Here is a 13,039-nt window from a genome sequence, read left to right as displayed (position 1 = left end):
ACACAAGAATGTAAATACAAAGAATTTAAGGGGGTGAGCGTAGCGTAGTTGGTAAATCGATTGCCTTGTACGCAGCGCACCTTGGTTGGAGTTCCGCACATAGGGTTAGGAATTTTTCATAAGAGACTTTGCTAACCCGAAGAGGCGAATGACCTTAAGGTTAAAACCTCTATAATAAAAAAAAGAATTTAAAAAAATATGAAAATCAGATGAACAGTTTTTGAGATGTCACGTTCACCGCAACGGTACTTTTCAAAAAACTTCATTCTGACATAGTTGCGTTTAAAGTTTTGTATTAACTTCACTCATGGAAGAACCAGCGCGCTGTAAACGGCTGTAATTTTAAATCTAGTGCTCCGATCTGGATGAAATTTCGCACAGATATTTTACAAAGTATGTACTTTTAGAATATTCAATAATTTTTTGCACTTTCTTTTAGTTCCACCTTTGCATTTAACCCATTAATTTAACGATTTCTTCGACAATATGGCGAACCTTCTCTCATTCTACGTTTTTTGAATATTTTAAAAGGGTGTCTTAAATTAATAAGCACAATTAAGGGGCTACTTTACTGCCCAGAATTGTATTCTATATCACCACTGAATCGCTGTGCATAAATCAGATTACCATGTTTGTGTAGAAAATATCGAAAAAAATACGCAAAGCATGGTTGTCCCAATGAAAACGTAAATCCCAATGAAAACGTAAATCTTGAACAGCATTTTTCTCGGTTTGCTGTTTTAGTATGGGACTCTCATGCTTTAATGGGCAATTTAGGCGACAAAAAGAAACTTGCATTCGTGAGTTTTGGAAAGGGAAGGAAAAGTTCTAGCTACTTGAATATGTATGTATACTTGTAAACACAATTGAAAAGCTCACATAAATTTTTTCCTTAAAAAACTTCACAATATTACTATTTCGTTGATACCTAATAGGTGGGAAAAGTGCAGTTCGTAATTCTGGTTGAAATTAATAGAACAACAAAAATTAACTTTTTCCATAACTTTTTGCCGCGGCTTTCTAAAAAATCATGTATTTCAGGCATGAAATTTTTATTTTAACGTGTCACTTAAATGGTTAAACCAGTTTTCTGGTAATATTGTTTATTAGAATCTTAAAAAAGGCTATATGGATGATTGTTGTGATACATTTTTCGAATTATCTATTGATGTAAGCAAAAACCACAATTTTTTCGATCTTGTTGGAAGGGGCAGACCCAGAAAAAAATTTCGGGAGGGTTTCGAAACTTCGATTTTAATATGAACCATGTACAATACGTAGAAATCTCAATTAATGAAAATCAGTATTGGTGGTCAAATTTGGTTTAAAAAGATTTTGAGTTTGAAACTAATATAAAACCAAACTAATTCAAAATTTCTCAGCAAGTTATAAATTTTCGGGAGAGGTTCGGATCTCTAGAACCCTCCCCTTGGATCCGACACTGCTTGAAGCTAACCCTTTTAAAGCCTTATATATGTAGCATATCCACAAAAAAGAAATTTTTATTATTTTCTCTAACCAAAATTTTGTTAAGGGTTTACACCACTGTAGGGTACGGAAAAATAAGCATGTTTTGGAAATTTTACTTAATGCAATGTAAAAATGAATCCCATAAAAAGCAATTCATAACACAAGTTCTAAAGTGCAAATAATAAAGTTGTTAAGTATTTCAACACAATATGGCAGACAGAATTTTCCCGCAGGCGAATTCTTTTGGAAAGGGTCCATGGCCGGAAATCTATCTCCCGTAATCTTTCGCCTAGAGCCAACGCTGCAACTGTCTTCAAAATCGACACAAAATTGCTCATTAAAAAAAATCCTTCGTGCGTCACTGCAGAAAGTAATTTTGAATACGCTGTGAAAATTTCAGAATGATAGAAAATCATTTGTTCGTGTTATATTTCCAGTTACCGCAAAAATTTTGTTTCGAGAAAAACACAGGTAAAGTATTCAGCAGATTCAGTAATGGTAACGATTAAGGATATATACATACTTCAAATATACGCAATATTTTTTGATTTTTAGGCCTATAGCACAATATATTATATATAGTATCTTAAGGGAAATGTCTTATTCCATTTATAATGCATTAAATGAACAACTTAAATATTTTATTCACAAAGCATTAGTAATAAGTCGATTGTCCGCCTTTCCATTTGCCCCATACTAATTTGAATGATATAATATCCGAAGAGAGTGGAAAGAGTTATAAGAAATGTCTCATCACACTATTAGGTGAATTAAAAGCGTTTTTAATCAGTACGTTTTTATTTCAGTGTACATATTGTTATTGGATCGTCGGATTAAGATGCGGCACAAAATCTTGCTCATGTACGAGCACAAGTATGAGTGAGATATTGTGCTCACAATTTAATCTGACGATTCGACGAGCAATCGAGAAAATACCTAAAATGCCGGTAAACCGTATAGATACTCATAGTAATAGACCAGCGAAGGTGCTTTTATCGAGCCAGACAAACTGCCAAAAGCCGGAGTCAAACGAGCATGACGTCATACAATGCAAACAAGCAGAACAAGTATTGCGATTTTATTTACAAAATGTATTTTGTTATTCACAGTAGGCTTTACTTTTCAAGTCCGTATTGGTATTTTACAATGTTATTTAGAAAGATGTTTATTGTGTTCTACCTAACTACATAAAAAGCATTTTACTTATGCTCTTTTTCATCTACTTTGTGTTTTTGAGGAAACTGGAAGTTTTAATTTTGGTTTCTTCATTTCTTGTTACTCAGTTTCAAACGTATAACTTCTCTTTTGATTCATATACTGAACCTCTTGAAAAATTATTTTGATAAAAACAGATGATCGAATACAGTCGAACATGTTCGAGCTTGCACATTTTTGGGTGATGCCAGTTTAGCATGCTTGTTTTTCTAGTTGCCAGTTTTGCGGTTTTTTCATCCGCGAGTCTATTACTATGAGTGTTTATAGTAAACCGAAAGTTTGTTTGGCACTAATGTGCAGCGTCTGTATTTGTACTGTGGTGCTGAGTGTCAAATCGTATAGCCTCAGTAGACGAACAAAAAATGCACATTTTAAGCTCAAAATGGACGTTAGCCAAATGGTACTACCCTGTACAATGCTCATTGCTCAGTCGTTGACGTGCGAAACTGTCGCTGGTATGTAAGACGGGGACCGGTTTCAGGATCGCTTTTGAAAGCAAGTGCTTGTGCACTGGGGATCGGTCCGTGGAAAAGCTGAACGGCTTTTTCAGTTTTGCTGAGCGGTGGCCTCGCAACGATAAGATGATTGAATGCACGGCTGGCTGGTGTACTGTAGAAATGCATAAGTGTTTTCAAGATCATCAACCGTGGCCCCCAACAACTGTCTGTGGTATCAACCGAGTCAACGTACGATCTGACTGATTGATTTTGTTACAACAGTGGAACAAATCGAAGTAAACATGCACAGTATGATCTAGTTTTGTAAACGTGTGTGGTTTTATGAATGAAGTGTTTACTTGAATTGACGTTTATCGCAAAGTAGACTTTTAAGTTGTCCGCAGGCGAGGCAATAGGACATACGCCATAAAAAATATTCGTTATAGATTTTGTTCTAGCAACAGCAACAGCGTGTGAATAGCTAGAACAAAATCTATAGTGAATATTTTTTGGGGCGTGTATCCCTTTTTCTCGTCCACGGACAGCTTCGTTTGAATATTTGGATAAATTGTATTTATTGGCAGAATGATTTTCTCCGATTCGAGATTCATCACGGGTTTAATTGGAAATTATTGACCGGGTACTAATGGTTTACCATGTGACAAGGCAATGGATTTCTGCTGCGTCATGCAAAACCATTTCTTTATCAGTGATTGATGGTTTTTGAGTGCACCGAAAGTCCATTATTATGCACATATACAGAGTCGTGGTTTTTTGACTAATTCTAATCTTATCGATTACCACTTTCCTTTGGTCTTTACAAGACGGCAGTTTCTGGGCCATAAACATTTGTTTCACAAGCTGGCATGCATTCAGTAGTATAATCGATGCATTGCATATTAATCTAGACTCGCATTAATCTGATGTGACGTAATACACCAGTCAGTCTATTTCAATTATTGATATTTTATTACCGGTATACGTAGGAATGATAGCTCCCGTTTGTGCCCGTTTGATTGCCACAGTCGACACAATAGGCAGATCCTCACGTATAGATCGTGCAGAAGGGGCAGAAATAATATGGGAGTATTAATTGAAATTATCTTACCACACACCTTGCTTATTCCGTGCGATGGATGTGTTCAGTAGGAAACCGGCTACCAGCAGGAAAAGCTGTTCAAACATTCGCAACGGAATGCAGATTCATTCCACCTCATCCAAGCAGCTCGTGCTGTGTGTGTGTTTTTCTTTTGCATTATACTGTCATATTATATAAAACTTTGGAATCAGCTTAACAAATATTTTCTTTTGTCTGTTTCTTCTGTTTCGCAGATAAACTTGCCGATCTTCAAGTGGTGTGTTATCAAGTACAGTTCGACTTCCTCGGAACGGAAGAAAAGCAAAGGCGCTTTGAAGTGCGAACGAACTATTAACCGGGTTACACCAACTATAATAGTGACGAATCAATCAAGCGTGTGAAAATTCAAGTGTCGTGAGTGGCTATTGAGCGCGGGATCACAGAAGCGGAAAATTTTCTTCTCACAGTTGGTGCTGGAAATTGAGTGTGGAGCTTAGTGTTTGTGTAGTGCGTGGTTGTTTTGCTGACGAACATCGGGAAAGATGACTGAGAGTGCAGGTAAGTGACTTGTGCAGGTTCTATTCGCCAAATGCGTAACGACTTTACTAGCACAATGAATTGAGTTATCCTTCATTGTTGCCCCCCCGTACAATCCTGTACTTCAGTTTGAATCTCTTAGAGAGATCTGTATTTCTTCTTGTTTGCGTATTGTCGTATACACGTATTGTTTGTCTCGCATTAACGTATGCAGCAAAATCAGTGAATGGAATTGCAATAATATGCAAAAATTAATTTGCGATAGTTAGTCCTTAGAAAATCACGCAAGTCCTACATGATAATTCGTAAATGTAGGTCTTATGAAAAGCCTTCGAACTCTAATAGTTACTTCGAGTTGCACTGTACGCGATATAGAGGACTTACGGGTAAAACAACACCCATTATGAAAGGTTATAATTCGTACCACTATGTGGACCATTTGAAGACAAATTGGATTTCCATTAATACGTCAAATGTCACAAAAACCAACAACAAACGACAGCAACGTTCATGTTTGTCTGGATGTTAGCTTTTGTTGATAGATTTTAAAATTTTAACTGAACCAAACTTTTCAAATCAATTTTTTTGGTGCACATTCTTACCTGCCGTTCATATAAGCAAATGAAAACACCGCAGGGGCGTAGCAAGAAAATTTTTCGGGGGGTATATGTTTTGCCTTTCTCAATAGAAAGGTATTGCAATTGCTCTGAAAACCGACTTTTTAACGGAGGCCCGGAGGGCCGAGTGACATATTCCATTCGATTCAGTTCGTCGAGTTCGGCAAATGTCTGTGTGTGTGTATGTATGTGTGTGTGTATGTATGTGTGTGTATGTGCGTCTGTGTGTGTGTACGCGAACACAATCTCACTCACTTTTCTCAGAGATGGATGAACCGATTTTTACAAACTTAGTCCCAAATGAAAGGTGCAACGTTCCCATAGGCTGCTATTGAATTTCTAATGGATCCGACTTCCGGTTCCGGAATTACAGGGTGATGAGTACGAACACGCAGAAAACGTCGATTTTAAGAAATTCTGCAATGAATGTATAATGGTGAAAATTTTTCCAAAATGTGACCACAACTGCTTCGATTTGTAGTACTAGGTCATTAACAGCCATTCAAAGTCTCTTTGGTTACATTGGCCACCATCATCGGTTCCGGAAGCCCCGGCGGAAGTATCCAAATTCAGAGTAACAGTCACATCGGTTTCTCGGAGATGGCTAGACCGATTCGACTAAACTTGACCTCAAATGAAAGGTATTGCGTCCCCGTAAATGGCTATTAAATTTTATCCCCAACCGACTTCCGGTTCCGGAGTTACGGGTTGTGGCGTGCGATCACATAGCAAATTGTGATTCAAACCGATACCCCGATGGAAGCAAAAAAGGTAAAAAATTCGCTAAAATGTCTCTCAAATAACTTAACTTTGCAGTTCTAGGTCACCGACGGCCAAACAAACTTTCGTTGACTACATTGACCACCATAGACGGTTCCGGAAGTGCCCGGGAAAAGCGGCCATCTTTCATAACTAGCAAACTCATATCAGTTTCTCGGAAATGGTTGGGCCGATTTTCACAAACTTAGTCCCAAATGATAGCTATATTATCCCCACAGATGTCTGTAACATTTCGCACGGACCGCTTGTATGGTTCCGGAAATATAGACTGAACGGTCCGGTCACACATGAAATTCCCATATAAGCCGGAACTCAAAATTTTTTTCAAAGGGGGGACCCCATGAAATTTCAGAAATCGAATTCGTATTTTTGATGCCAAACATCTTTAAAATGCATGAAACGTCGAGATTTTATGTTATCACGAATTTTTTTTTTTTTTGGAAATCGACTTTTTGGGACTTTGCCGATTTTGCACCTTTTTGCCTTTCTCAATAGAAAGGTATTGCAATTGCTCTGAAAACCGACTTTTTAACGGAGGCCCGGAGGGCCGAGTGACATATACCATTCGATTCAGTTCGTCGAGTTCGGCAAATGTCTGTGTGTGTATGTATGTGTGTGTGTATGTATGTGTGTGTGTATGTGCGTCTGTGTGTGTGTACGCGAACACAATCTCACTCACTTTTCTCAGAGATGGATGAACCGATTTTTACAAACTTAGTCCCAAATGAAAGGTGCAACGTTCCCATAGGCTGCTATTGAATTTCTAATGGATCCGACTTCCGGTTCCGGAATTACAGGGTGATGAGTACGAACACGCAGAAAACGTCGATTTTAAGAAATTCTGCAATGAATGTATAATGGTGAAAATTTTTCCAAAATGTGACCACAACTGCTTCGATTTGTAGTACTAGGTCATTAACAGCCATTCAAAGTCTCTTTGGTTACATTGGCCACCATCATCGGTTCCGGAAGCCCCGGCGGAAGTATCCAAATTCAGAGTAACAGTCACATCGGTTTCTCGGAGATGGCTAGACCGATTCGACTAAACTTGACCTCAAATGAAAGGTATTGCGTCCCCGTAAATGGCTATTAAATTTTATCCCCAACCGACTTCCGGTTCCGGAGTTACGGGTTGTGGCGTGCGATCACATAGCAAATTGTGATTCAAACCGATACCCCGATGGAAGCAAAAAAGGTAAAAAATTCGCTAAAATGTCTCTCAAATAACTTAACTTTGCAGTTCTAGGTCACCGACGGCCAAACAAACTTTCGTTGACTACATTGACCACCATAGACGGTTCCGGAAGTGCCCGGGAAAAGCGGCCATCTTTCATAACTAGCAAACTCATATCAGTTTCTCGGAAATGGTTGGGCCGATTTTCACAAACTTAGTCCCAAATGATAGCTATATTATCCCCACAGATGTCTGTAACATTTCGCACGGACCGCTTGTATGGTTCCGGAAATATAGACTGAACGGTCCGGTCACACATGAAATTCCCATATAAGCCGGAACTCAAAATTTTTTTCAAAGGGGGGACCCCATGAAATTTCAGAAATCGAATTCGTATTTTTGATGCCAAACATCTTTAAAATGCATGAAACGTCGAGATTTTATGTTATCACGAATTTTTTTTTTTTTTGGAAATCGACTTTTTGGGACTTTGCCGATTTTGCACCTTTTTGCCTTTCTCAATAGAAAGGTATTGCAATTGCTCTGAAAACCGACTTTTTAACGGAGGCCCGGAGGGCCGAGTGACATATACCATTCGATTCAGTTCGTCGAGTTCGGCAAATGTCTGTGTGTGTGTATGTATGTGTGTGTGTATGTATGTGTGTGTGTATGTGCGTCTGTGTGTGTGTACGCGAACACAATCTCACTCACTTTTCTCAGAGATAGATGAACCGATTTTTACAAACTTAGTCCCAAATGAAAGGTGCAACGTTCCCATAGGCTGCTATTGAATTTCTAATGGATCCGACTTCCGGTTCCGGAATTACAGGGTGATGAGTACGATCACGCAGAAAACGTCGATTTTAAGAAATTCTGCAATGAATGTATAATGGTGAAAATTTTTCCAAAATGTGACCACAATTGCTTCGATTTGTAGTACTAGGTCATTAATAGCCATTCAAAGTCTCTTTGGTCACATTGGCCACCATCATCGGTTCCGGAAGCCCCGGCGGAAGTATCCAAATTCAGACTAACAGTCACATCGGTTTCTCGGAGGTGGCTAGACCGAATCAACCAAACTTAGTCTCAAATGAAAGATGTAGCTTCCCCGTAAATGGCTATTAAATTTTATCCCCAACCGACTTCCGGTTCCGGAGTTACGGGTTGTGGCGTGCGATCACATAGCAAATTGTGATTCAAACCGATACCCCGATGGAAGCAAAAAAGGTAAAAATTTCGCTAAAATGTCTCTCAAATAAATTAACTTTGCAGTTCTAGGTCACCGACGGCCAAACAAACTTTCGTTGACTACATTGACCACCATAGACGGTTCCGGAAGTGCCCGGGAAAAGCGGCCATCTTTCAAAATTTACGAACTCACCTCAGTTTCCCTGAAATGGTTGGGCCGATTTTCACAAACTTAGTCCCAAATGATAGCTATATTATCCCCACAGATGTCTATAAAATTTCATACGGATCGCTTATATGGGTCCGGAAATATAGACTAAATCGTCCGGTCACATATGAAATTCCCATATAAGCCGGAACTCAAATTTTTTTTTCCAAAGGGGGGACCCCATGAAATTTCAGAAATCGAATTCGTATTTTTGATGCCAAACATCTTTAAAATGCATGAAACGTCGAGATTTTATGTTATCTCGAAAATTTTTTTTTTTATAAAAATCGACTTTTTGGGACTTTGCCGATTTCGCACCTTTTTCAGTTCAATATTACCATGGCTGTTTTTTGTTTTTCAAAATTTTAGAACTCGAATAATGATTTATTTTCCTGTATATAGTTGTCATGTGATGTATAATAATAAAATGTAATATATGTATTTAAAAGTTTTTAATGAATATAAACAACGCACACATTCTCGTGATTCATGATTGAGAAAGGCACAATTGCACCGCTAGGTGGATTAAAATAGGTTTTTGTATATATGGTCGGTGTTAAGTCAGACCGGACTAAGTCGCAAAATCTTAAAAAGTGAGATAATGATAGCACTGGATAAAGAATTTCTTCAGCTATATTCCACTTTTACCAGAATTGTATTAGTATGAATTATGACAAAAGTAAATTCTAAATTATAATGTGAAGGATGCTGCGATTGAAACTTTACTCGCTTTTCTCGAAATCAACGCAATGTTACTTGGTCCGGTCTGACTTAACACCGACCATATATAATATATGTATGTTTGTATGTACCTGAGCAGGAAAAAAAAATTACAAAAACAACCCAGAGAATGGGCAGGAAAAACCCTGAGCAGGAAAAAAATTACAAAAACAACCCAGAGAATACGTTTGGGCATTCTAGTACCCGACGATGGACCTGGCCTACTCGGACGGATACTTCCACGGCGAGAGAAATTCTCCCAAAACCGAGCCAATCAGCTAGGTACCGAGGTCAGTTCGGCGATTCCGTATGGAGCGTGGCATCCCAACGACCCATGCTCGGTGCTTTGTCGCAGCCTACGCAACTAATCCTCGGCGATGAATCTATCCTAATCCTGCGGAGTTTCCCGTTACTCTCCCGAAACCGTTGCTATTTCTGTTCATCACGCTATTTCCGTTATAAGGCGATCATATTAAACATCACTACTCTGTTGCCCGCGTTCTATGTATTTACGTCGCTTTTCATTCTGTAGGCGACATTATCCGGGTTGATGTTCGGTCCTTCCGTTTCGAGCTGCTCCCTGCACGTCGCTTCGAACTTAGGACATTCGAAGACCATATGCTCTGTTGTCTCCTAGACGTTCTCAGTTGCGTGCTCGAACCGATCAAGATATTTCCAGAAACAGCCGTGGCCCGACAGGAGAGGTCAAGGTACTTAGAGTTCTAAGGTGATTCGTCTTCGGCAGTAACTAGGTGAGGAGTGAGGTAAGCATGCAGCAGACTGCGGGGAAGAAAAATGACAGCGAACAACTTTGTTTACCCATTGGAATCAAAGCAAACGTATGGAGAGAACTAGTAAACAATGTTGTTGGCTGTCGTTTCTAAAACCAACATGGCTGATCGGCGTTTTTGAGGATCGTATCACCTGAGAATAAAAACTCCTTGGGAGAGGTGTCAGGTGGAAGTTTACCTCCCCGTGCTTTCTATTGACCAACGTCATCAGGTTTGGAATTAGTCGGCAGGTCTCCCTTCCTTTCTCCGTGTTGTCCCATTCCTGCTGTCACGTCTTCATCGAATCGATTCTCACCATCTTTCTCACGTTTCTGGTGTTCCTTCGATTGTAGCACTCGATATCCTCCGCCGGGTGATACAAATGGCGATTATCCAGGGGAAAACGTATACTGCCTACGATGATATTGTTCTGTACGCGCTCGCGACTCGTACGGCCGTCAGCCGGAACGTCCTGTTCAGCTTTTCGCGGTTCCGCTTGGTTTTTGCGGTTCCGCTTGGTTACATCCCAGGAGGGAACCCCATATCGCAGTATCGATGACAAAACACTAGATAGCAGACGTCTCGTGCTGCTTCTCAGGGCGCTGACATCTGGCATGATCCTCGCTATTGCGTTCGTTGCCGTTTACTTTTCGCAGACGCTGTCGATGTGGTTGATGAAGCTCAACCGGTCGTCGATTATCACTCTCAATTGCTTCAGTGCACGCTTCGATGCAATTACGTGCCCTTTGACGTCGATCTGCATCATCTGAACCGTTTTGCAGTTGCTGACCAACAACACCTCCGTCTTGTGGTGAGCTATCTGCAGCTTGACCCCGTTCATCCAGTTCTCGATCGCGTCTGTTGTCTCTGTCACCGACACCTTCACTCCATCTAGTGTCTCACCCATCACCGTTAGTGACACGTCGTCCGTGAAACCAACGATTTCCTGGGCAGCCACAGTGTCAGGACGCCATCGTACATCCCGTTCCTAAAAATTAAGAGAATGGAGCTCTGCGCACTCTAGTCTGAAAGGAGCTCTTCAGGATCTGTTATGGTTATACTCTTCAGCGCTTCGGCGATGGCTTCCCAGTTGGCGCTGTCGAACGGATTCTTCACATCTATCGTAACTATAGTTAAGGATAAATCTTTTCAGGAGTCTTCCAAGTGTGCTTTAGCAGCAACACTAGATTCTACATTTCGGGGAAACTGCCTTCAGTTAGACACTTCTGCAGCACCAGACATGTCCAGATATGCTACGAGTGCTACGGTATTCCATCCGGACCGGGGTTTTCTTTGATTTTAGTCGTATCGACGCTTCTTTTAGTTCGTCGTTAGTAACTTGCCACTAGTCTGTGTTTCCTACTTCTTCTTAGCCATACCGTGTCGGTGACCAATTAGTTGGATCTTGCTTCGGGAAGAGACCCTACACGATTATCTGTAGCTTACCAGGTCACATTTCAGCTGGCATCGAAGGGCCCTCATCTTCGCCTTCATGACGCGGTGCTAATCCCCCAGGGATTAGCGTCTACTTCTCAGCACAGCACAGCTTACAGCAAACTGGCTTGCTAAGCTCGATCTACCTAAGCTCTAAAGCGGCCCTAGCTTCACGAAACCTCGCCTTGCGCTCCCCTCTCACTCTCCGATCTTGCTCTCTGAGCCCGCTTTCTGGCTCTGACATGCAGCGTGTAGTGTACCGAGCGACTGATTTACCCAGTAAGCTGAACGCCGTCTACTGCGTGACTACAGTTCTCGCAGCGTTGTAGCATCACTAGCTTTCACAATCATTCTTGTTAGATCACCCGCATCAACGTTCTTGATCCCCCTGTATTGTATGCGGTCACATGTGAAATTCTCACGTAAACCGGTAGAATAAAAATATCGAAATAATGCAAAACTAATTGAAATGAGTTCCAAACTGCTCGAAATTGTAGACTACCAATTGCAAATCAAAGTCTCTTTGACCACATTGAGAATCGTTAAGGATTCCGGATGATCCGAGGAAATGGCAAAGTTCCGAAATTAGATTCACATCTGTTTCTTACATATTGTTGACTCGATTTACATAATCTTAGTCTTAAATAACCGCTATAGCACATTGATCGCTACCGAACTTAATTTGAACGAAGTATTGGCTCCGGAGTTATGAGTAAAAGAATCCGATCATGCATGAATTTCCCATATAAACCCTCTTGCCTTTCTCCTATAGAAAGGCTAGGCAATCACTCGTAAAATCTTTTGTTTGACAGAGGCCCGGAGGGCGGAGACTCTTATAACATTCAACTCACTTCTTCGGATGGTTAGTGCGGTCACGTAGAAATTTCCCATATACCTGTACGATCATAATGCTTACTTTTTGCCTCTCTTATAGAAAGGTTTTTCCATTACTCTGAAAATCGTCAACCTAATTCAAGCCATTTTTTAATTAAAAAGATATTCCGGATTTCAACAGAGGCGTATGGTGGGGGGTTACTCCCCCACATATCGCACAACCATTCCCTCAACAGCCCTCCATTAAACCCCACTCAGACTCCTCTCCATAACATCCACTCTCAGACTACCACCTCCTACAGACACGTAGCTCTCTCTTTCCCATCGCTTTCACCCACCAGACACCAAAATAAGCCGGGGATGGTGCCTTTGGGTTGTGGATTTTTCATCCTCTCACACACCCGCCCCGCATGCCACGCCAAAATAAGTTAGAAAACAGCGTTGGACTAATGCTGATTAGGCTAATAGAGTATGATATTTTTTTATTTCAAGTGTTTCAGCTTCGACATGTAGCTCATCAAGTTCGTAGAAGACGAGCCATTTTATATAGGTGCACTAAGCATACAATACACATTTC

The 13,039-nt window shown here is 40.5% G+C and overlaps 1 protein-coding gene across 7 annotated transcripts in view; it reads left to right on the top strand.

Annotated features, from left to right (window-relative positions):
• The window catches only part of LOC131682267 (aquaporin AQPAe.a), a 176,597-nt gene that overhangs the window by 15,538 nt on the left and 148,020 nt on the right, over positions 1-13,039 (top strand). For 5 of the 7 annotated variants that reach the window (XM_058963632.1, XM_058963629.1, XM_058963628.1 and 2 more), the window contains exon 2: positions 4,455-4,758. In XM_058963632.1, the coding sequence (XP_058819615.1) occupies positions 4,743-4,758 (16 nt within the window). In that variant the 5' untranslated portion in view covers positions 4,455-4,742. Of the gene's footprint in view, positions 1-4,226; positions 4,360-4,454; positions 4,759-13,039 lie in introns of those variants that run through there. The other 2 variants (XM_058963633.1, XM_058963630.1) reach the window with 2 other exon arrangements.

The sequence above is a fragment of the Topomyia yanbarensis genome, chromosome 2 (assembly GCF_030247195.1).
Source record: "Topomyia yanbarensis strain Yona2022 chromosome 2, ASM3024719v1, whole genome shotgun sequence".
Taxonomy (NCBI): domain Eukaryota; kingdom Metazoa; phylum Arthropoda; class Insecta; order Diptera; family Culicidae; genus Topomyia; species Topomyia yanbarensis.
The sequence above is the reverse complement of the archived record's forward strand: the minus strand, read 5'-3'. Positions and strand labels throughout refer to the sequence as shown.